Source organism: Chaetura pelagica, unplaced genomic scaffold (genome assembly GCF_000747805.2).
Source record: "Chaetura pelagica isolate M959 unplaced genomic scaffold, ChaPel_1.0 scaffold758, whole genome shotgun sequence".
NCBI lineage: Eukaryota > Metazoa > Chordata > Aves > Apodiformes > Apodidae > Chaetura > Chaetura pelagica.
The window spans coordinates 205,858-230,684 of NW_009954187.1; the positions used below are offsets into that span (position 1 = coordinate 205,858).

The 24,827-nt window shown below is 42.4% G+C and overlaps 1 protein-coding gene across 1 annotated transcript in view; it reads right to left on the reverse strand.

Moving 5' to 3' along the window:
- Positions 1–24,827, reverse strand: part of UNC13B (unc-13 homolog B (C. elegans)) — a gene marked incomplete at its 5' end in the record, with an annotated part of 192,386 nt that overhangs the window by 7,828 nt on the left and 159,731 nt on the right. The window contains 6 exons of the mRNA XM_010003047.1: positions 209–356; positions 720–800; positions 5,721–5,777; positions 12,746–12,869; positions 14,791–14,943; positions 18,006–18,094. Coding sequence (XP_010001349.1) covers positions 209–356; positions 720–800; positions 5,721–5,777; positions 12,746–12,869; positions 14,791–14,943; positions 18,006–18,094 — 652 coding nt within the window. The remainder of the gene's footprint in view (positions 1–208; positions 357–719; positions 801–5,720; positions 5,778–12,745; positions 12,870–14,790; positions 14,944–18,005; positions 18,095–24,827) is intronic.

Consider the following 24,827-nt stretch of genomic DNA (forward strand, 5'->3'; position numbering starts at 1 on the left):
TTCCTTCCTTCCTTCCTTCCTTCCTTCCTTCCTTCCTTCCTTCCTTCCTTCCTTCCTTCCTTCCTTCCCAGTTTCAAAAGCTTTGAACTGTCACATTTTGAGAAATGTTTCTGGCAAAAACACTCTACAAACTGGCAGTACAAGTCAGGGCAATTACCAACAGAGTAGATGGCTCCATTCAACTTTGCCAACAATACAGAAGTCTTACCCTGAGCTGTCTGAGTCTGGACAAAGGTTTTTATAAGAGTGTCTGTGGTCTGAGTGTACAGAGAGAGAGCATATCGAAGTGACTGCAGGTCTGGACTCTTCTCCAAGAAGGTTTTCTTCAGACCATTCCCACCAGCATGGAAATATTGCTAAGAGTGAAAACAGAGAGGAAAAATACTGAGGAAGAATTGCAACTAGCAAACAACATTTACAAGCTATTGTGTGTGCAGATGGGAAAGAGCTGGAAAAATTCAGAAAACAGCTTCTGTTCTGGAAACCAGCTCTTAGACCAACTGATACCAACTGCTCACAGGACTTAAATATAAACATGCTGGCTCTCAGCACATGTCAGTCACCTGAGCCTGCTCAGGTTTACACACATGGCAGCATCACTCAGTGCAATCATCACTGTAACAGCAGCAACACATCCTGAACTGAGACACACACTTGTCCTCCCACTGTATTTGGGGATGGAGCAATGGGATGACAGAGACAGAAATGGACTCACTTACTTTGATAGTATCCAGTGCCAGATCCAAAACAGCACACTGCTTTGGAGTGAGATTCCTAGTTTCTTCTCTCACCATATGATCCTGCAAACAACCATTATATTTGACATCAGTATGCTGTCAGAGACTACAGGAAAAGGAGTCCCCAGTATCACTTCATTCTCTGGATACATGCTGTGTCTACATGGCCATAGCATTAATTCAGCTGTTTAAGGAACACTTAATGTAGTCTCTCTGAGTCATTTATTAGAGCTTAAGTTGAAAATAAACCCACTTTCTTTCTTGCAGGCACAGAAGACAGAAATAACAAAAGGAACAGGACAGAGGTAAGAGGCAATTAAAAATCACAGCTTGTCTCTCAGAAAACTCAAATAGGAGTCTGCTTGCTACCCCTGTCATCATAAAGCAGCCATAACAAAACTCTCAAAATACCAGCCAAAAAATGGAATTCTGAGAATCAGATATTGGGCAAAGTTTGAGACTGGTTGTGAATTTTTTTTTCAGTTCTTCCATCTACAAAGGTCAGTCATTCATCGTGTTGCTGGTGTGGAGGAAAGAACAAAAAAAACCTAGCAACACAGTTTAGAAAATACCTTTGCTAAAAGAGTAAGTTGCTCCCATTAAGACTCACCATCTCTAATAGCAAAGAGCCAGGAAGCCCTTGGGAAGAGATTCCTTTTACTGCAGTGGAGCACATCTCTATTAGACTCCTGCCTGACTACAAGGATGTGTCATCCTTTGGTATTAAACTAAGCTCTTCCTCCCTGATGCTAAGTCTAAGTCTTAGGAAAAACCAGCATATTTCAGTAACTGAAAGCTTTGCACAAACACAAATTCAAACTGTTTGAGCTGCTGGAAGATCAGGCCAGCTGGCTGCAGCCTGGGTGCTGAAGCATTAACGGAGAAGATGCAGCCAAATCAGGCAAAGGCTACTTATCTCAAGCTTAAATGTGTCATAGCCTCTGACAAGAGATGCTTTGCAGGAGACACTTCTAAATTGCCTTCAAATAAAGCATGCCTGCTGTGTGGCATCATATGTGCATTTCACCCTTGTAAAGCCTCCTGGTGATCTTGCAGCCTGGTGACTTCAAATCATCTGGTGCTGTTCCCACTCATTATCCACCATGACCCATCTCCTGCCTGATGGAGACAGGGCTCACAGCACTCAGGTGCAGTGCCAGGCACTGCCACACTTCCCAACGATGTCCAGAGGAGGCCATGAAGATGATCAGAGGGCTGGAGCACCTCTGCTATGAAGACAGGCTGAGAGAGTTGGGGCTGTTCAGCCTGAAGAAGAGAAGGCTCCAGGGAGACCTTAGAGCACCTTCCAGTACCTGAAGGGGGTTCAGGAAAGCTGGGGAGGGGCTTTTCACCAGAGAGGGCATTGATAGGACAAGGGGTAGTGGTTTTAAACTGAAAGAGGGGAGATTTAGGTTGGACATCAGGGAGAAATTCTTCACCATGAGGGCAGTAAGGAGCTGGAACAGGTTGCCCAGGGAAGGTGTGGCTGCCCCCTGCTTGTATGTATTCAAGGCCAGGTTGGATGAGGCTTGTGCAGCCTGGTCTAGTGTGCGGTGTCCCTGCTCATGGCAGGGAGGTTGGAATCTGATGATCTCTAAGTCCCTTCCAACCTTCACCATTCTGTGATTCTATGATTCTGTGATACAGCTCTCACATCTGCACAGTGCTGCATTAACTAGTACAGAACATGCCTCTCAAGTCAGCAGCACCTCAGACAAGTTTGCACCGTCCTTTCTTGAGCTCTTTCTTGAGACATGCCTGAACTCCTGGTCTGCAAAGCTGTATGCAGTACTCTGTAAGCTGCAAAGTATCTTCTGCTGTGACAAGCTGTCCTCGGGGAGTAACAGCTCTCCTTTATCTTCATGAGCAATTGAATGAGTAATGCAATTGAAGACGAAGTGGCTTTGCACCTCAGTACACAGAGGGTAAAACAATATTTTTTTTCTCTTCCTGGCAGTCAGAGTAAGTGCACAATCAGCCAGAGAAGTAGGCCATGCTAATGGGACAGGGCAATTTAGTCAAGGTAGCTATGTCCACAAGGCAGAGTGACTTTCATGTTTGTTGAAATTACTTCCTAGGGCTGTCTGCCAGATTCCCCACACTGTGACAGAAACCATGTGGTCAGGATTTTTCTCTTAAACATCTAAAAAGCTCCTTTAGCCCCTCTCTGAGCAGTCACCTCACTGGTGCCCATGCAGTCACTGCACAGCAACATCATGTCACTGCTTTCTAAGAGAACTTCCCAGTGCTTTTTACTTCAACACTTTATGTAAAAATAACCCAGTGCCTGGACTGGTAATGCTTGCACCTACACAAGAGGAGCCCACAACTGTCATTCCCCTGCATACCTGCCCTCTGCAAATCCCACACTTTTCCTATATAAAGGACTGCTCAGAGTGCTCCCTTGCACTTCCCAGATTGCTAGCCAGGAACAAGCCACAGATATTTATACCAAATAATGACAAAACTTACAGCAGAAGAAATAATAATAAAAATGTGGTATTTTCCTGGTCTCTCATTCTCATCCTTGTGTATCTCTGCGGACAGACCTTGGCTGGTTACCCTGGGGCTGCATAAAGGGAGGAAGGGCTGCTGTTCCCTACTCCATCTGCTGGCTATTAAGCAAAGTAGTCTGATAATAAATGGGAGACAGATATGTGGCACCAAGGTGCCAGTTTCATGGTTGGTTTTCTGAGCATTTTAAAACACACTGTGAAATCAACTCATCATCAGGATGAGAGCCCGTATTTGTCAGGTCTGTCAGTCTCAGTTTGCAGCTGAGTTATCTGATTCACTAGGGCTCTGTTCCCTCTGTTCTGTGTAAGACCAATAAAGCTTAAAATCCATCCCATAATTTCCCCAGGCTTTTAGTGGAACAGTAAAATTCACAGGCAAGAGGCTCTGAGCAGCCATTTACTGAAGTCTTCCCTGTTAGCTTTTTTGTGCCCCAAAAAACAGAAGGACAACAAAAAAGTATATCCACAATGCTTACACAGACCCAAACAATTCACATTCTTGCAGCACCTTTAGTCTTCTGAATATTTTTGGATGCAGTGTTGTGAACACCATCTGTTTGAAGCAAAGGTCTCCAGAATTCAGGTGTTTGAGTGTTTTCACACTCATGTACAGCACTCTGACCACATGTGAAACCCCATGTACTTGTGCTGCTGTAGTCCTGCACGTGGACGTGCAAATAAAGGCCTGAACTCACACCTGGGCTTGCCTGATTTGTGTGATGGCATGCATTTTTAAAAATGCAGTCCAGAGTTAGCAAATTTAAGCTTTGACAGTAACTGAACTGAAGACAGGCTGCTGCTGCGGGATGGCCTTCATCTGATCAGGGTGAACGGAAATGGGCAAAGCTTACAAGTCATGGACAAAGCTTACAAGTCATTCCTGGTGAAAGACACCTTGTATATGGTTAAAAAATTCCACTACAGAGAAAATACAGAGGAAATAAAAGATAACAGTGAATATCACCGACTGCCTGAAAATGCAGGCGGCCACCGGAACTTGCGACTGCAACACAAACTTATCCTTGTCACTGGGGAGCAGAAATGGAGCAAATTCAGAGCTCTCCCCTTTTGACACCAGGAGTGCAAGTACAAGGCAAGGAGGGCTTCTCTTCCTCCAGGTGCTGGCTACTTACTGCTGTTTTTGACAGGGGAAAGGGATACTCACAGGAAAAAGGAGCCACATTTGGAGGCTGTAATCCAGCTCCCACTCTCCCAGACTGGCTACAAAGCTCCTCTCTCCCTGTTTCTCACATGGAAACAACAAGGAGCATTTTAAGTGCAGCAAACAGTGGAGGTTGTGCAATCTTCAGAAACCACCACATCACCAAAGAGGCCAGCCTGGCTGTGAGAGTGCATGGGGCTGTCCACCAGCACAAGTGACAGATGTTCCCCTGTGCAGCCACGCTTGAGGGTTTATGTTATGTCACTGCTAACTGCTATGTAACAGCCTCAACACACATCTAATGACACACCTGCATGTCCAGACCACTTCCTAGGATTGCTAAGAAGCACTATCTTAAATTGTGTCCTGTCCTGGCTTGTGAACGTGTGTATGTAAAATGTGTCTGCTGGGCAAGGGAAATAGACAACCACATAAAGGCAGCTGTAATAAGTGTGCAAAACAAAAAATAAAAAGTATGGGAAAAGACAAATGGGATTTGAAATTGTAGCAGACACTTAAAAGAATGCCCTTTGCTGCGGGAACATTTCCCTGATCATGCTCTGATACTTCAGCTCCATCTTCCTTGCAGCACAATTTGTGCACTGGGAGGCTTCAGACTGGGACAATCCCCAGTTTGCAGCACAGCTCAGGCCACAACATAGTGGCAATTTGAACGTCGCAAGGCGTCACTACTTTCATACCGTTCCCGTCATGACCAGTGAATTAATGCTCGATTGGCTTCTGATGAGGTGTCGTGCACTTAGTAATGCTCATGTCATGCACTGTCAAAACACATCAACATAGCCTCCACGCTAAATGCCAGCCTGCCTGTAAAGAGAGCCCACGCAGAAGGAATTTACAGATACAGGCTCTCTTCCATATGCAGCAGTTACTCTTGTAACAGCTCATATAATTCATCAATAGCCAGCACAAGCATCTTTGCTACCAATATTTCATTATCAGGATCACATAAGGGATGCTCTTTTATACGTGGGAATACAGAGGAACTGGCGAGATATTGAGATCTCTGTTTTTTTCATTGAGACTTGATAAAGCAAACTGATCACTGTGTCTACAGAGGAGAGAAAGTATTTTGATGATTAAACTCACAACAAGTTTAACAGCTATTTTAAACACAATACTTACGTCAGCAGAATGCATTTAAAAGCACATTTAATGCATTTTAAAGCATTTCTCCACAACTGCATTAAGCAACAAACCACTGGAAGCACAAGACACGCTATGCACTACTACACTTCCAAGCCTACACACACAAACATTAACACAAGCCATGCAGAACAATACCTTCAACTTTGACAAGTGTCCCAGTTCCTTTGCAGCACTGAAAATCAACTGTGCGCCCTATGATTGCAAGAAGTTAGAAAACAAAGCAGAGGGGGAATAAAGATTATAAACAAGCTTTGCATGTTTTTACTTTGAGCCAGTCAAGTCAGTTCACAGCTAGAACTTAAGATAAGTAGCCCCAGGCCAGTCTCAGCAACTTGATCCCATGCCAGTGTATTGCCTACTATAAAACCTGGCATTTCTGTGGATACAACATCAAGAGCTATTTCAGAGAACAATCTACTGCTAACTGGCCCATTCTTGCTTACAGCAGCCACCCATTTAAACAGGATGCACCTTCAAAAGGATTGTACACCCTGGGGGTGATGGCAGTGCACTGGCTCCATCCCCAAGTTCTCCTTTAGATTTAAAAATCTAAATACGCATGAAGACAGTGTAAGACCAGCCAAAGCAAAAGATCACACAATTGATGACAAACTCTCTATGGAAGTAAGGCCCTATCAGCAGGGTGGGGTCAAGCACACATCAGATCAGAAACTGGATCTGAGCTGGTTTTGGGTGAGAGATTGGCAAAGCCCAGTGAATACAGCATCACCTTTCATGTGAAAAGCTTTGCCAATGGCTTTTTTCCCCCACTACGGCTTATTGACAGTGTATCACCAATGAAGGAACAAAAAAAAGAAACAAATCCCAATTATGGGAAATCTTGCTTCAAGTCACTTAGACTCTAGTATAGTGGATTTTTACACACTTTCTCTGCAATGGTTATAACAAAGATATCTTTCCTTTTGCCCACCACACCATTTCTCTGTTGTGTAATATTCTTTTTGCCTGGGGAGTTAAGCCCAAAGTTTAAGGAAAAAGACAAAACCAAACACCATTTTCCAATCTCTCCTCCCAGAGATGCTTTATGGGGTGTGCTGGAATTAATTTTCTTCCACTTTGCTCCTTTTCCTTCATCTATTATTTACCTTTTCTTCAAAAAAGTCACAATTGCCTATTACTCCACTTGGAATAAAACCCCAGCATACTGCCATTCTGGCTTATGAATTGTGCATCTTTCATACCATGAAACTTTGCCCTCCACTTAAGCCCTCTTAAGCAAGTTAGATTTGGGCTTTAAGAACCAAGCTACAGCTATGGGTGACCCCTAGCTGCCCTCTCAAAGGTGATCTTTGGCTCTCCTCACTTATGCAGTCGTTAGAGACTAGCATGAAAAGTACATGTAAACGTCACCCCAGGTATCAGGTGAGAAGTGCCTGGGGAATGTCCCAGCTGAATGCCTGAGACAAGCTTCCAAGGGCAGACATTGGTGGGTGGCACTTTCCCATAGGATTTTTTGCTCAGGACAACACTCGGGAGAAGATGAAGCTCAACTTCTTTGGGGACTGCTGGCTTCATGAGGAACACGTTGCTCCAAAAGTGTCCAGTAAAACCATTTCTCCTTTCCACAGCCATGCTTCCCTCTCCCCTACTACCCTTCCTCTTCTCAACACTGTTTGACCCTCCTGCTTAATTAACCACAACTGCCATGACCACCTCCCACCCTGAAACCCCCCCTCAAACTGCAACAGAGGAAGATGTAAAACCAGAATTATTTTACTGCACTTTTCCTGTGCCTATGCCAGTCTGTTTTCTTCGCTGCCTTCTTTGGTATTTATTTGTTGCCTTTCAAGTCAATACTGTGTGGGGCAGGAACTACCCCATCCACGCACTAGCAGAGCAGACTCTGGGAACTGGGTTCTACAGCAAGAATCATTGCTAAAATAATTATTTTGTTTCTAGGATTAAAGCTAACATCAGTCTTTATGCCTGTTTCTAGAAGTAGTAGGTACCCCTTTACAAAAGGAAAGCTGGGAAAACATTTACAGCTGTAAAAAGACTAAGATCCTCTTTAGAGACACTGGACAACCTCTGCCCATTGCAGTAGCAGTCCAAAAGTGAATTTTTAGATAATTTTTTCTTAGTTTTGCCAGCTTTGGGAATTTCTCCAAGCTGAAAGACTTTGTGACCTGAAATCAGAGACAACTTCCTGATTTCTTCTATCCATAACCATCAGCTAGCCCTCGCTGTTCCTCAAGCAGCTAAACAGAAGCTCTCAATAACCGATTAATTCACAGCTCTTGGGGGGGAAAGAAAGTGCAGGCAAAAACAATGTATCCATAAAGGAAAGCTTCTGAAATGAGAATGGGACCTTCACTTGCTGCCAGTATCTAACAGGCAGTACTAGATTACAACTCTCTGAACAGGAAGAGTACTACATTCTTTGTATTTCCAGCGACTGAAGCTCAACATGACTGTGCACCAGGAGCAACAGATTTCACTGTGGACCACAGCAAATAATCCACCAAGGGACATGGCTTCAGCCAGTGCTCTGCTATCCAACAGATGTGCCTGCTCTTCTGTATGACTGGTCATGAGGCATGTTTGAATTATGGGTCTTAAAAGTTCAAGTTTTCACTCCTGTTGATCACGCAGGAAAAAGAAGCAACTGTTTAATTACCTCAATTTTTAAAAATTCAAGTGAGCGGTCTCAAAACACATCAACATTAGCATTTCTTGATCCAGTGTTTTCAACCTTCACTGGACACTTTTTTTTTTTTAATATAAATTTGAACAGCATTAACTACCTTACCCTGCCACAGGCTTCTAAAGAGAGCAGGTTGGTAACACTGAGCAATACCCAGTGACTTTATATGCTTCAAGGAACAAAGTCACTCAGATAACTACTCCTCTTGCCCACTAAGAAAATCCTCATCAATGAGTGCCAATCTCTGTCAGTATGTCTTGCAAGGATATGATATTTTACTATTCCATTGAGTTTTTCATCAATGCTGGTAACATCTAATGAAAATTTGGACAGCTCATTCCTCTGCCAAATGGCATTCTTGTAAAGAAGATGCTACATCTCCTCAAAAAAAGTTACTTATTTATGGAAAACAAATTACAAAGCTCTAGAGATAGCACTTATTCCAGGTGCACCTCTAGGGAATGGAAACAACTAAACTTAAGTATGAGGTAGTTCTGTGAAAAGCTGCCCATGATGGAATTGATTAAACCATCAAGGAGGGAAGATGAGGAAAAATGAAGTCCATATTATGAACTCTTTCTGCCTAGCTCTACAGTATATGTAGCTGGAAAGGGATTAGACCTTAGTGCTGGTTTTCCTGGCTCTTCCCATGAAATTAGTTTTAGCTTCCTAAACTTTTTCAAAACAAGAAAGACACCTGTAGTCTACAACATCAATTTAAATTCCTTGTTAATGGCCTGACTTTTTTCCCCTCAGCGAAAACATTCAGAAAAGGATCATCAGGTGACTCAAGCCTAATTGCTAGAAGCCAACAGAACTGCATGGATTTCTATTCCAAAAGGCTCAAATTCTCACAGATTAACTGTTCTACTGCTCAGTTGACAAAGTTAGGATCCAAAAGCCTACAGGAAGTCCTTTGAATTCCAGTCCTTTTTTGGAAGATGTATTACTACTCAGGCTTATTTTTCTGAGACATAGCAATTCAAGGAAGTTTCACCTGGTTTTGTACATTCCTTTCCTAGACTTTTTACTTCCTACACTCAAAAACAATGAGAACTGATAATTTGTTAGCAGCATTTAAGTTCATTTTTTAAAACTTCCTCATCAAGCACTGTTTATTACCATTCACTAAAAGTGGAGACTACTTTTTAGCTGTTACATCGTATGAAATATTGAGAAAATAAGCTTGAAAGTGGGGATGAAAAAGGAAAAACAGTTACCCATTGGCAGAGATCTCGGCACATGTGCAATTCACAGAACATCATTTCATTCAAGGATAAGAAAGCTGTTTCTTCTCATCAGAGAGGCAGCCTTGGACTTTTTCACTCCTAGCTAGCACATGGAAGAGGACTCATTTAAACTAACATAAGCTAAGAAAGACTTCAGAAAATGTCCTAAAGCCATACTCTTCTCCACCACAGCACAGCTCTGGAGCTTGCAGACAAGCTTGAAAAACAGCCAATTTGGAAATCACTTGTAAAAATCTGTCCCCAGCTTAAAGAAAATTTTGTTCTTATCCTGCACTACAGGCTCATTTAGTGAAGAGAAGTCTGATGAGTAGAAAAAAAGCACAGCAGGAGCAAGAACAAATGGAGTCTCACATGAATGGCTGCATCTTACCATGTGATATAAAGAATAGACTCCAGAGGAATAATCTGTGTGCAAATTACACAGCTCTTCATGGACCTGACTAGCTGCTGCTGACGAGATACAGTTTTGTCCTAAGCAGTGAAGGAGAAAGAAAACCACAACTAATCCGTTAATATCCCCAAGCATTGCGCAATGAACCCCCAAATAAGGATTCCCAGAGAGCTGTGTTTACATATCCACTCGTCCAAGACAGAGAGTGTTTAATTAAATGGTGATCTTAAAACTGGAGAGGTATGAACTGCTCGGTGAGTTACCAGAGATCACGTCACTATTAAATCTCACAACCTACCAGCAGTGAATGCTTAGAAAGGTAGAAGCCAGTCATCTGAAAATTATCTGGCAACATCTGAAAGCTCAGATCATCAGAGTGGGGGGCAGTAAGACTGCCCCAATCCCCACTGCATCCTTCAAAGGCAGGAGCTGACTGCTTTCTCACCTGAGCCCCACCCTACGCAAAACTTTCCAGAAGTGGCAGCAAAAGGAAAAACAGAGGTCAGATTTTCGTCCGTGTGTAATACAGCCTGAGCTAATTTAAGTGGAAAAGATCAGTAACAGGCATTAAAGCACTGTGCAGTGGCAGGGGGACTGTGCAAGTGACAAGTGAGACACTCTTTTACCTGAGTATGCTTTTCACAACCACCATCAAAAACACTTCTGCACCTCTGGCAGTTTTGCAGAAAGGAGAGAAAACATTCCACAAAAGGGACTCTTCTCTGCCATGAATATCACATTCTTGCTAAGGGCTGCAGGATAGTTTTGGGAAGGAAACCCTCATCCACTGGTTCTCCTAACATCAAGACACAGCACTAGGGCTTTCTATTGCTGAAGGCAGGGAGGACAGAGAGTTACAGTACCTGGGGCTCCTTCTGACACGGATGCTCTTTCTTTTAAGAGAAAGCAAAATTAGATGAGGGCTGAGTGGCAGCAAAGCAGAACACCAAGAGAAAGTACTGCTTCTGCCCACACCACCAACCCCGAGTTTTGCCTTGCCTTGCCCTGCCAGCCTTCACAACTAGGATGGTGAAAACCTGGTGGTGACAAAATAAATCGCTACATCCCAGGGCACAGTGGAAGGAGCTCTTTGCCTCTGTAGCCCATCTAGCCTCACCACAGGTTCCCTGCTCAAGGACTGCAGCCAAGGCCATTTTAATCATTGCATTGTTTACAACTGCCTTTCTGAAAGAGTGACTCTTTTCCAGTTTGGACTAGTTCAGCATCCTCACTATGTTACAATTGATCAGATGGCTAAAAATCCAGCTACAAACATTTTGAATTACCTCAGAAAGCTGAGGATGTGCTTCATTACACAAAAAGAGCTTATGAGTTTGAAACTGAAGTGATGGCAACAAGAAACTCCTTGTAAAAAAAATTTAAAGTGGCTTATTCCAACAACCCTTAGGTTGGAAGAATTGCCTGATCACAGTTAGTGCCTTCTTTATGACACAAGCACTGAATCACTCTCCTACTTTGCCTTTAAAATTCAAAACTAGCAAGTATAAAGCCCAAGCAGCCTCTCCTTGATTCCCCCCAAGGCCCTTGATCTCATTGCATCCATTCTAAAAGGGTCATGTTAATCCTGCTCTTACATTATGATTTCAGCACCTGTCCCCAAAGACTCCTTTTCTAAATCAATTCAACAGAGGGAAAGAAAATTCATCCTCTTAAATTTAGATGGATTCCTTCTCCTTTATAAATTAAAAAGGCAAGCAGAAATGATTACTCCAAATTCAAGCTCAGAGCAAGCAGTCTTTAGCAAATTCATACCTTTTGCTAATTTTATGCTTAGTAGGTATGAGAGCACACAGCATCTCAGCAGTTTTGTTTAAAGTTTTCATCATCAAGGCCATAGGTAAAGTCTTCACTCACAGAGCAAGAAACATGGTGTAAAATGCAGAGCTCTAGATACTGCATCCCAAGAATTCTACTCTAAATATGTAGGCATCAGCTGAATAATGAAAAACACTATTGTTCTATGCACTACTGGGAAAAAAAAACAACAAACCAACAATTGGCATAGACTAGCCACAGACCACAAGTTTACTCGAACACAGAGATGGAAAGAAGTTCTGGATCATCTCCAGAAAATGAGGTTATAGCCCAAACTTCAGACTGCCTCCAACTGAGTGTCATCCCCCAGCGCAGCTGGGCATGTGTGACTGACATTGAATCCATTTCTGTGGTTTCTCAAAATTGGGAAAGAGATTAATCTTCCATTGTTAAAAACATCACTACATTCATGACACACATTCATCAAGCACATCCACACAGCTGAACAATTATATAAAAGATTGCCTTTGAAGGCAAACTATCTGGACATGCTTCCAGCTCCCAACACTAGAGACAGGATTCATGCCAGCCCCTACTGATGTTAAAGCCTTCTGGGTGGTAAAATGGAGGGAGGCTGGTGTCATTAAGAAGCATATCTAAATTAACCACATCTATACAGAGAGACATCTGACTAACAGGTGACAATAATGAAACAAAAGTGTTTACAGGTGTTGATTTAATGCCATGAAGACAACACTAACTGCCTGGTAATTCCTTATACACAGCTTTCTTTTAAGGGCTGCAAATCCCTAATTAGAGCAATCTGATACATTTAATGGCAACTCCTTCTGGATTGTCAATTTTGAATTGTTTTTCATCTAGAGTGTGCTTTGTACCTTGGAACTCTACTATAAATAGAGGTCCTCTCTTACTTTACTAGGTTACAGACACATTTTTCCATCCTCGAGCAGGCTACACGCAGACAAATTTACCTGGACAGATGACTCATTAGGTCAAGGAGAAGAGTTATATAGGCAATAACTTTCTGTTATGAGTAAGGAAGGAGAAAATGCTCTACCGTATGGTCTGTAAGAGGAGGCAGCACAATCAGCTTCTCCATGGTGTTCATTACCACCCTCCAGAGCTCTTTCAGCACCCGTTTCAATACTGTCTTTTCACACACAGTCGCAAACAGTGTCAGGCTGCAAGGAAAGAGCGAGAACTGAGTAAGATCAAAGTATGTAATTCACAAGGAAAAAGAGAGTGTGCATGGAAGAATCAGAGCCCCATCCAAAGCAGTGTGTTGTAATTGTTTTATGAGTAAAAATCTTCCCTTTTCATAAAGAACTGCCTGTCTTCCCCCTTTGACTTCTAGCAGTAAAGATGTTTGGTCAAAATAGATTCTTAACACTTCTGATCCCAATCATTTCTATTTATTGACCTGGGGATTACAGAAGGTATCACTTAGTTACAGTGGTTGGGGATAGTCCAAATAAAAGCGGGTGCCATTGAACTGTTCCCTTTAAGAAAATGGTTCCTGATATATTTGGTTTATACAGGGAAAAAAACCCTCAACAAATACAGAATAATAGCTTTTAATCTTTAAGGATTTGTTATAATGATTTTTGTTTAATACTGAAATTGATACTTTCCAGACTGCTGTGTAGAAGTTTCTTCACAGCTTCTGATAGCTGCTTAAGTCTCTAAATCTTCCACCTCTATTAACACCTTGAAGCATTTCTCAGACTCCTTTGTATTTTGTTACAATTGCATTCACCACCAATCACCTGTCATATGTTTATTCTCTTTTACATATAGAAGTTCCATTTTATCTCTCTATTTATTCCTCCTTTATTGTTGTACAGGCTACCAAAAAGACTACGAAGTGTTAGATTCTTCTTCAAATTGATTGTTGGACTTTGGCATTTACTGATCACACTGAGAGAGCTAAAAAACTAGAACTCTGCAGCCAAGCAGCACTGCACAGGCAATACCTGACTCTTCTACATCATGCAACATCTTCTCCCAGATTTCCCTTCTTCCTCGTTAAGACACTAAATGAACAAAACTGAACAGGGACAAGACCAATGTGGGTAGGATGCAGGAAGCATCAAAAAAAGACTCTCCTTCTGTAAAGGAGGAAAGAAAATAATCCAGGCTCAGATTATCAAGATCAAAATTACTTGGTCCACAGGTGGACAAGCCTGTAGTGTACCAAGTTCCCAGTGATACAAAGAAGGTGGTTTATCAGGACTCGTGAAGGTATGCATGGAAAACATTCAAATGAGAGGGCTGCCAGATGCCAATGATTGCTGCAGAGAGTCACTTATTGCCTGGTGAACCTAAAGAGAGATGGGACAAGCAATAAAAGGAGCAACAGAAGAAACTATATTTTAAACTTTTGAAGCATCACCTCTCTTGCAGCATTTAGTATGAAAGTTGCCAGCCACCTCTTTCAAAATAAGGAACTGCTGTGCATCAGCAAGAAGTTTAACTTCTACAGTGATTAAAATCTCTCCATGTAGATCAAGGCTTAGCTGATGAGAATTACGTGCAGTTAGTCACAAAAACTCCCCATACAGCTGAATCATGCTGCATGGTGTTAATGGCAACAGTTAATTAAAGCAATGGATCAAGCTTATGTAGATCACACAGTTTAGAAACTTATTTTCTAAGTAGAATAGCACCAGGTAGGAGTAGAATACACATGCTTAACATGACTGGGATACTGAGTAGTACATGTATCAGCTATGTGAGTATGGATTGCAAGACATTTACTAACTGGCTGTAATAAAATTTATGTAGGAAAAAATTTTTAGCCACTAAATGTAGAACTTCAGCCTTTCCCACGACCTGATCAGCAGTGTGTTTTCCTGATTGCTGTAATTGCCAGAGGGAGAAAGGAGAACTGAGAGTGTGCTCTGGCACTGAATGAAGGCTGCAAAGGTAATCCATGGTATGAGAGAGAAGCAGATACGTGAAAAAAAAAATTAATTCTTCCTGAGAATTCAGAGGTTGGTCATCTCAAGAGTAATTCAGGAACATGGAGCTATTTTTCTTTCCTCCATCCTGATCCCAACCTGATGCACTGTATGGGTAGCATATATTCAAACACTTGCTTACTTTCCATCTAGGAAATCCATCAGTGGCCTCAGGACATTATCTGCATCTTGTGCAACTGTGTTTCTGGCATTAGCAGCGACATTTCCTGTCCCTTTCACTTGATAGAGGATATCGGACATTTGCTTGACACACTCATCAATACGAGTCTGAAAGCTGAACAGAGAGGAGAGAGGCAAAAACAAGATTGTCAGTGGCAGAGATCTAAGCTCTAGCACAGAAGGTAAAATACTGTAGGTGCATAAAGCATGCACTCAACTGCACACTCCCTCTCCCTGAGATTTTCTTCTCATTTCCTTACTGTGTTTGTTACTAATGGGTATGGTACCCAGTTCCTTACACACAGCATCCACAGACAGTCAACCACATCTGAACACAAAACCCAGCCACTCTTGAGAGGAGTTTCTTCATTGCAAAAAGTAACAGTACTTCTCTGATTTCAGGAAACCCTGTTTTCTTAGCTCAAAGCACCCCACTGTAGCTTTGCTTTCTACACAGAGTGTTACACCACAGAGACTGGGATACAGCTCAGCAATGTCACAATGCATGCATAACTCTGGGCACCCAGGAGTGCATTGTCTGCAATTTGGTTATGACCAATCACAGGCTCAGTCTTCAAAACAGAGACAGTCCAAAGGCAGGCTCCATACAGTCCATGCTATATCTAAGTGTCAATTATGAGATATGGGGCTCGCCTGTGAAAAGAGTAGTGTTGCTGTAATGAAGTATCAAGAAAGTCATTAAAGACCAGTTACTTCACCTTTTACTGCTAAGAGGATGTTCAAAATTAAGTAATATAATGGTTAAAAATTATTACCAGATCAGCAGAGTTGTCAAGATGTCAATTCAGCAAATAAAGGAAAATGCTTTGACATTTAAAAGAGCTGTTGCTAACAGCATTAAAAGTGACATTTAGCTATTTGAAGCCAGGAAGAGAAGTCCCCCTAGGAGCTAGGGTAAAGATTTAAGAGCAGGGGCACAGGTTTGGAAGTCAGCTTTAATCTTCTTAAGTAGCCTGAACTTCTGCTGTGTGAGCCAACTAGGACATTCTTGTGTGGGGCATTAGCACACGACCCCTCTGCCCTGAGGCTCTCACCTTCCTTCTCCACCCCATCACCTCTTTCCTCTCCTGCACTTCGACCTCCAGCCTCATGGTCCCTCTGGCTCACTTCTAACCTGCCTCTCACTGGAGTAATTCCAGAGAGTAATTCCAGAGCTCTTTCTCCATGCAGCCTCCACTTCCACTTCCCCATTTCCAGGAGAGTGGCTTGCAGCAGCCAGTTGTGGCTACAATAACAGCTTAACCAGAGACCTAAGACATACAAGATAAAATATTACCAAGCATTTCCCGTACTGCTGACAGTCCCTGTTCTGTTACAAGCTGATACCACTCCACAGTTCTCCCAAAACATCAGTTGTAGAACCCTACTTCAAGATCCTAAAATCCCCAGCTGAAGGGCTAAAATAACGGAATCCCTTAAAAAATAAAAATATGAGGCAAAATTGTCACCAATAATGAAAACTGATAAATCAGTTACTGTGGCAACAGGTTCATCAGTACATGTAGATGTATAGCTTAACAGGAGCCCTTGGCAGCAGCCAGTTAAAAGGCAACCTGACCTATGCTGTCACACAGGGCCTTCTGCTCCTAATTCCCCCAGGAGTCCCCACCTTCACTCCACCAGCCTCCAAGAACAAAACAGCAGCTAGCCTTGCATGAAGTATAAACTCTTTCAAGGCTCATTTTCTCTATGTCATCTTCTGTGTCCAGACATAATTCACTCTCAGCACAAAGGTAGTAAGGCTCTTCAGATGTGTGCTACCTTCCCTGCAGACACAATAATCTCACACAGATGAAGAAAAATTAAGATCTGCAGCATCAGATGTGCACAGTGTTGTAGGAGCAACTGTTTACAGACTCCACACAGAATATTGTGGATTATCTGTCTTCCCTCCCACATCTACATCCTTCCCTGCTTATACAGTGAACTGCAGCTCTGCTTTTTAACTCCCTATTACTGCAAGGAATGAGCAAGGTATCCGAGCTGTCTGACTACTTAAATCTCTTGCTGGCAAATCTCTCTAAAACACTTCCTGGTATGTATGTTGATACCGAATAATCTCTTTAAATCGTATTTGCAAATGTCTAGATGGTACCCTAATTGTCTTGTAGCAGTGACAACACAGAGACAGACTTCAGATTACCAAATGCACCCATTAATTATGATTTCTCACTCATCCTCCATCTACTTACAAACCTTAACAATTCAAATGAGTTACAGTTTTAATTTCTCCACTTCTTGCTATCAAATCAATTATCAGCAATGGGAAATCCTCACTCATCTCCCCACTTGAATCCATATAGTCCCTGACAAATCCTACCATGATTTTTTAGTCATAAGTACTGCAAATACTTATGTACCACCTGCCAAGTTGGTACAATTTGCTTTATTCCCCTTGTCCATGTTTCAGCTATACTACTTCGTGGCTGTGTTAATCTTGTTATAAAGCACAAAATGAGATGAATGGGCTTTATCATGAGAAGTTGGGGTTTTGAAGATCAGTTGGGAAACCTGTGTTTCTAGATTCTGCTTAATAAACATATTTTATGGTTCACTACAAAACTATTATGAAGTTGAGCACATTTTTATCCTCAGGTAAATGGTAAAATGATTTGCAATAAATCTTAATTGCCATCAATTACTCTGGCAAGGCTTTAAAGAGCTCCTCCTCTTGAAACATCAGAACACACCATTCACTGCAACATTACAACAAGTCAATCTGAAGTTCTAAACCTGTTCACTTCTTATTCCAATATTTATTTAACAATCAGGAATCATTCAACTGCTTCATACCTTCAGAGCAGAGTGTTTAAAGAAAAATGTGGCTTCATAAACGCTATGCTGGAAACAGCTTTCCAAGCAATATAGGAGCAGGCAATTCTGTTACTGACAAGCACTTATTGAAAAAAATGACTCCATGTAATTCAAATACATTTCACAGTTGAGAAATTCCATGTTACATTTCTAAGCAGAGCAATATAGAACAGAGAGACTTTAAAAACATTTCTCACTTCTTTAGATGGTCTCAGTATCTGAAAGACCAAAAATTTATGACAAAAAGAAAAAATATAATGCAGTTGACACTAATTTCTTCTCTCAACCTAAGATTAGACAAAAGAAAGGAATATTCAAGAACAGGGACCTTGTTATACTCACCTGTTGCCAAACACAGCGCTCAGCTCATCCAAAACATTGTTTAGCTTCACCTGGAGCTCTTTGAGGTGGTCACTTGCTTCTGCATCCAACTGTGGGTGAAAGAAGAGCACTTAGCTTCACCCAGAAAGGAGTATGCTGTCCTTTACAGTGCTCTTCACTGTTGAGACTACTCTTGATAAGCAGGTGAACTACCACCACTGGACTCTGCCCCAATGCTCTCCTCCACTGCCTGCTGCTGTTACAGAGGCTGTGAAATCATCCACAGGTATTTGCCTAAACAGCAGCAAGTGGTTTCCTCAAGCTCCAACACCTTCTGATACCCTTTCTGACACTTGCAAAGTTGAGAAAGAAAAAGAATGTGAACTCCCTGTGGCCAACAGAGTTTACAGGCTAGAAATCTTCAAGCATGGTGCATTATCTTGGGTTCACAGGTTATTTCACCCCTCTCAGTCTAGAAGGAGACACAACTTCTCAGACAGGATGTTATTTGCTTGTGCACTTCTCTGTGCATGGTGTTGAAAGCTGCTACTTCCCTGTCCATCCTGGTGTCAGTATGCAGACTGAAGACTGCTCTCTTAGTCACTGCTCTCAAAAGACTGGACCGCAGCTATTTTTGAAAACCTGGTCACAAGGTCATGACAGGAACTATTTATTGTGCAATGATGACTTTTGGAAAGCACCAGCTCAGCTATGGGTATTGAGCACAAGTAGCTCTGTTCCCACATGGAGCCAGACAGCTTTTCGTATACAGATCTTCAGAGCAGACTTCACAAAACCAGTGCCCAAGCACTCCAGAGACACCGATGACACCTTCACACATGATGTAAGAAAGTGCTTACTCCATTATTATCCCAAAGCCATTTGCTTTTACATTCAACAGTGTCCTGTATTCCAGCTGTACTTATCCCTCCAGTCTCCAAATAGCCACTTTTAAGCAACCTACCTGTGTATACATATAACAACACAAGCTAAATGCTTTGGAATCATTTGCTCTGAAAAAGTAATGAGTAAAACAGGTTTGCCTTTGTACGCAGGCAGGCAAGCTGCTTTGTAAAACAACAGCCTTCCAGAAATGTTTGCATCTGGCATTCAGAGCTGCAGCCCTTACCTCTAGGGCAGAGTATCTATTTACAAACATAATGAGCCAGATGGCAGTACAGTGGTTAAAAAGCAGTTTTGATTTTTACAGTACATCCACGCATGCAGATACACAAGATTTGAACAGGACAGCAGTTCCTAATTCTATATACAGTGCTGAAGTCCTCTTCATATTCCTCAGCATCTGTCAGAGAAAGTCAAGCCTTAGGGGAGTTGGAATCTGACCTGTTCACTTTCCTGTTGGAAGCTGGCTTGGAAAACTGACTATTACACATTTGAACCTGTGCTAATGAAACTCCTAGATCAGAATTTTTAATACAATTAAAAAACAACAAAACAAGTAAATTACTATTACTTAAGCTTTATAACTTTAGGCATTGCTAGCTCTGATTATTTTTCCTTTATTGAAGTGAATTTGTATTCCTGATACCTTTTTTAACTCCCCCGCTATCATGGCAGAAGGAAGGTAACATCATGCCAATCAGCAGTCATTCTAGCCAAACTTGCTGGTAAAAAAACAAAACCAGCATCTGTTGGTTGTGGATTGTCTTGTGCCTACATTAACCCTTCCTTTTTTCTACTGTGTAAAGGGGGAACAAGTCACAAGTTGTCTGGCTTGCTGCCTACAGATAATGGCACTGAACAGTTCACTGATTTTGGCCATTTCTGGTATATTTGGGGCAGGATTTGCTCATGAGTCAACAAAACATTTCAATTAACTGCCTTCCAGTGAGGGGAGGAGGGGAAAAAAAAAAGGAGCCAGGAGAAATTGGCACAAGACATCTGTCCCTCACTATTTATTTCTACTTCTTAATAAGCTACCAGATCCATGGTTGGATCAGGTTTAGAGGATATCTGAGGTAAAGATGCACAGCTTATTGCCCTGGTTCATGAATTATGCAATTAATGCCTTGATTTACTGTGAGGCGACATGGAGAGCTGTCCAAGTACCTCTAAACTACTCCTTGTTATTGTACTTGTTGACTGCAAACTGATCTCAGGAGCAGAAGACAGGCTGACTGCCAGCCCTGGGCTCCAAGAAGGGACAGCTGGAGCAATGCTTTGCCAAGGGGATAAGTTCCATTATCTGTGGTGAAGAACTCCCTCGTCCAGAACATCAGCTCACAAATTTCTGGGTTCAACAGGTAAGACAGCTACCCAGATTTACCTTTGAGGTGCCTAGCCTCACACTTGGAAAGCTAAACCCTGGCAGTAAGCATTCTGGTTCAGTATCCACCAAGTTCTCTGTCATCCTAGAATGGCTGGTGTCTTCTGAGCAGCTGCTACTACAAAAGGAGAAGTTCACATAATGTATTACTGATCACTAATGCTTAGGTACTGGCATGCTTGGGCTTGAAAGCAAATTTCAGGGAAATGCCCAAGTGTGATTTGAATCAACTAGGAACGTGCCAGTACTTGTATACTATGGTTTAACATATATAAATTACACATCAGTTACAGAGTCCCTGTAGCATGTGGTATAGTGCAAACTATTATTTGCCAATATGATACCACTGCTCAAATGAAACAGTGCATGTTTGTCTGTTTCTGCTCAGCCAATGAATTCTAAGCACACCAGCTATCACTGATAGCAGGAAATGCTGTTTGGACTGCACGACAGATCTGGCTGCTACAGTAAAGCAGAAAGCAGTGTTAGGCAGTTGGGTCACATTCACATGTTATGTCCAGACCATTTATATTGGAAGCCGGAGCTCAGCAGGCTTATAATCTCCATTCTGTGGGTGTGCTGGAAATTATGCAGAGGGAGGAAGCTAACAAAAAGTTGTATGTGCAGAGAAGAGGCCAGTATCCACAGCAAGGTGGCTTCTGATCTCTAAGCAAGAGATCACTCCTATTCCAGTCAAAGTAGTGACTGGCATGGCCATAGTTCCATGGTTTAGACTAAATGTGTGATAAAGAAAACCAAAGTGCACGCAGAGAGGGAAAAGGTAACCCTGCATATACATTTCAGGGATGAAAGAAGGGCCTTGTTAATTTCCTGCAAAGATGTAGGGCTTGATGCTTCAAAGAATCTCTGTCTCATCCAAGCACAGTTAGGGCTGGAACCTCAAGTTCTTTGCTAATCCAAATGGTGGCATTTACAGCATAGAGCTACAAACTTCAAATTAGGCTGATCTTCTCCTGTGTCTCTCAAGGACAAAATGGAACTCACAAGTCTTAAGAATTTGTTGTGACAGACTGTTGAGTTTTCCAACAGATTTAATTAGTTGTTCTTTGTTTTCTACATGCACTGGTGAAGTGCCAGTGAACAGAACTGGAAGGGTCCTCTGTAGCTGGAGAAACATAGCTCTTGCCTTCTAGAAGGCTGAAGATGTTAATCAATTCACATCTTAAAACCATAGAACCTGTGAAATCATGAGGTGCAATCTGACATACGATAAGCTACAGAATTTTTCCCTGCTATTTTAGCTTTATTCAAGTTACACAGTTCATCTGGCTCCAGCTTGAAGTTGCTGATTTTTGTTCTGCCTCCTTCCAGTAGCCTCTGAGAGTCCCACTCTGCAGAAGTGACTGTAAGTCACTTCACAAGGTAGGTACTTCAAAAAATCCAGCCTCCCTTAAGGGACTTGCTTGCACGGAATGTTCCCCACTTTCCTACAGGATTCGAGAGTAAGGAACCTGGAGTGCTGAACACCAGTTGCCAGCTTTTCAAATACTTAAGGTGGCCTTAGCTATGGCATGTGGGATGCTACAGAGGAGCAATCAGTAGACACTGCAAATCCTTTGAGAACATTTCTATCAAGTCTTGGCTGTTTCGAGGTCTCTTCCAACCCCTAGGATTCTGTGATTCTGTGTAAGCTGTCCTGCAATTTGATATTCAGGTGGCTAACTTAGGCTTTAAGATGTGGGCTAACTCCGGCTGAGCATTAAGAGGAGAGTTTCCCAAAGCATTAATTGTACAGATTAACTTGAAACCAACAGCATGAAAATTGTTTGATGAAAATCTGCTGCTGCTCAGAAACTAAATCTTTGGGTTCCCTAGGCAGGGCTTATCGCTGATATTCATGCCACATGCTTGACTGTGGGAAAAAAGAAATGCAGAAATGTTTTAAACTAGGCTTCCACAGCAAATCTAGACTCCAGCAGTGGGCAATGCAGTCCAGAACCTGATTGCAAAGCCAAGAGTTTATAACTCACGGAAAGCCAAGCAAAATAATGGACTGCAGAAAGCCCTCTCAAGCAAAACAAAGAAGGCTTCTTCTGCTGTCAAGGGCAGTGCAGGTTGAAGTCTGCAGGAAAATTGCAGAGGTGGATAGAAAATGAAGGTCACATTAGGTTTTATTAGATAATGTATGAATAATTACATAAATGGGGCTAAATCCAGGCAACTAGCAATTAATCTATATAGCCCACTTTAGCGTAGAGCTGAATTGCAATCTCCTTTCTGGGGGTGTATTGGAGATGATTCATAGGAATCAAAGGTTTCAGAAAGTATTTATCTACTCCCTTTTTGTCCAAGATTCATGCTCTGATTCCACTATTCATTATGCTTTTAACGCTATCTTTCACTCCATAAATGCTGCCTTTCCAAAACATGCTTCAGAAATGTCCAAGAATGCTACTGAGCAACAGTGAAGCTGGTTTGATCCTGTGAGATCCACACAGCTCAGAAGGGAAATAAAAGCATTAATTACAAATCCTAAAAATAATTTGATATACTTCTCATGTGTGTGCATGTGTGTGTATATATATGTGCCTTGTGAGATCTCAAACACAGACCTGAAGTCAATTCTTCTACATAGAGCTCTCTAAAACTCTGCTGCTCTCCTTGTTGTTTCTGATCAGTAATGTTCAGAGATCACATGGTGTCAACACATTAGACCCAGAGATGCTGGCAATTTCTGCTCTATTTTGTGCCTTCTGAGCACTATGGTTGGAAAAAGAATACGATATGTGGGAGCAAAGGTACCATACCTCATTTAGAGAAAAAAAAAAAAGGCAATATATCAAGGAGCTAAATCTCAAGAAATATTATTGGGCAAGCACTTGTGTTCCATGTTGTGCCACTGCACTGCAAGGTGTCCAGGGGTGAGCCCTGTCCCTTCACTTCCCCTGCTGCAAAAGGGAAGTAGTCATATGGATTTCTGCAGGAGTGGTCTTGGATAGACTGGCAAAGAGTGCTAGGTAGCAGCAGTATTTCAAAGCTTTCCAGAGTTGTGCAGTGCTGCAGTTGTAGATGGAGCTGGATCCAGGAACTGGAAGCAGGTGAAGTCACAAGCACAGTGTAACTGAAACCAGCCTCCAAATTCTGGCTTCACACATGGCACAGATAATACACCTGCCACAGGAACAACACAGTATTTGGCACCTAGCTCTCAACAACATCTGAGAACACAAAAAGGTGAACCGTTCAAAACAACTGGGACCTACCACTATGCTACTTCCTTATCTGCCCAAGGAAGCATCTTCTCTTTGGATAGAGAAGTCAGGACAATGCTTATATTTCAGCAAGCTGTATATGCGTGATATATGAATGGTAAAGGGGCTCAAGATAGTTGGTCAACATTCAAGGACCACTTCTTCCAAGCTCAGGTTCTGAACATCCCAATGGGTAGGAAATCCAGTAAGGGAGCCAGGAGACCTGCATGGTTAAACAAGGAACTGCTGGGCAAACTCAAGGGGAAAAAGGAAATCTATACATCATGTAAGGAGGGGCTGGTCACTTGGGAGGAATATAGGACTGTTGTCAGAAGATGTAGGGAGGCAACTAGGAAAACTAAGGCCTCCTTGGAACTAAGCCTTGCTAGTGAGGTCGAAGACAATAGAAAGGGCTTCTTCAAATACACTGCAGATAGAACTAACACTAGGGCCAATATAGGCCCACTGCTAAATGAGGTGGGTGCCCTGGTGCCAGAGGATATAAAGAAGGCAGAGGTACTGAATGACTTCTTTGCCTCTGTCTTTACTGCAAACTCTCCCCAGGAGCCCCAGATCCCTAAAGCCCCAGAAGAAGTCAGGATGAAGGAGGAGTTTGCTTTGGTAGATGAGGATTGGGTTAGGGATCAGTTAAGCAATCTGGACATCCATAAATCAATGGGTCCAGATGGAGTGAACCTGTGGGTGCTGAGGGAACTGGCAGAGGTCATTGCTAGGCCACTCTCAATCATCTTTGGTAAGTCGTGGGCAACAGGAGAGATGCCTGAGAAGGATACCAAATGTCACTCCAGTCTACAAGAAGGAGGACCCGGGTAACTATTGACTGGTCAGACTCACCTCCATCCCTGGAAAGGTGATGGAACAACTTGTTCTAGGCACTATCTCTAGGCATATCAAGGATGAGGGGCTCATTAAGAGCAACCAACAGGGTTTTACCAAGGGCAAGTCATGTTTGACCAACCTTAGAGCCTTCTATGAGGAAGTAACTATGTGGGTAGATGATGGTAGGGTGGTAGATGTGGTTTATCTTGATTACAGTAAAGCATTTGACACTGTCTCCCACAGCATCCTTATAGATAAACTGAGGAAGTGTGGTCTTGATGATCAGGTAGTGAGGTAGATCATGAACTGGTTGAAAGGAAGAAGTCAGAGAGTTGTGGCCAATGGAGCAGAATCTAGTTGGAGGTCTGTGACTAGTGAAGTCCTTCAGGGGCCGGTACTGGGACCAGTACTATTCAGTATTTTCATTAATGACCCGGATGAGGGAACAGAGTGTGCCCTCAGCAAGTTTGCTGATGACACTACACTGGGAGGGGTGGCTGAACA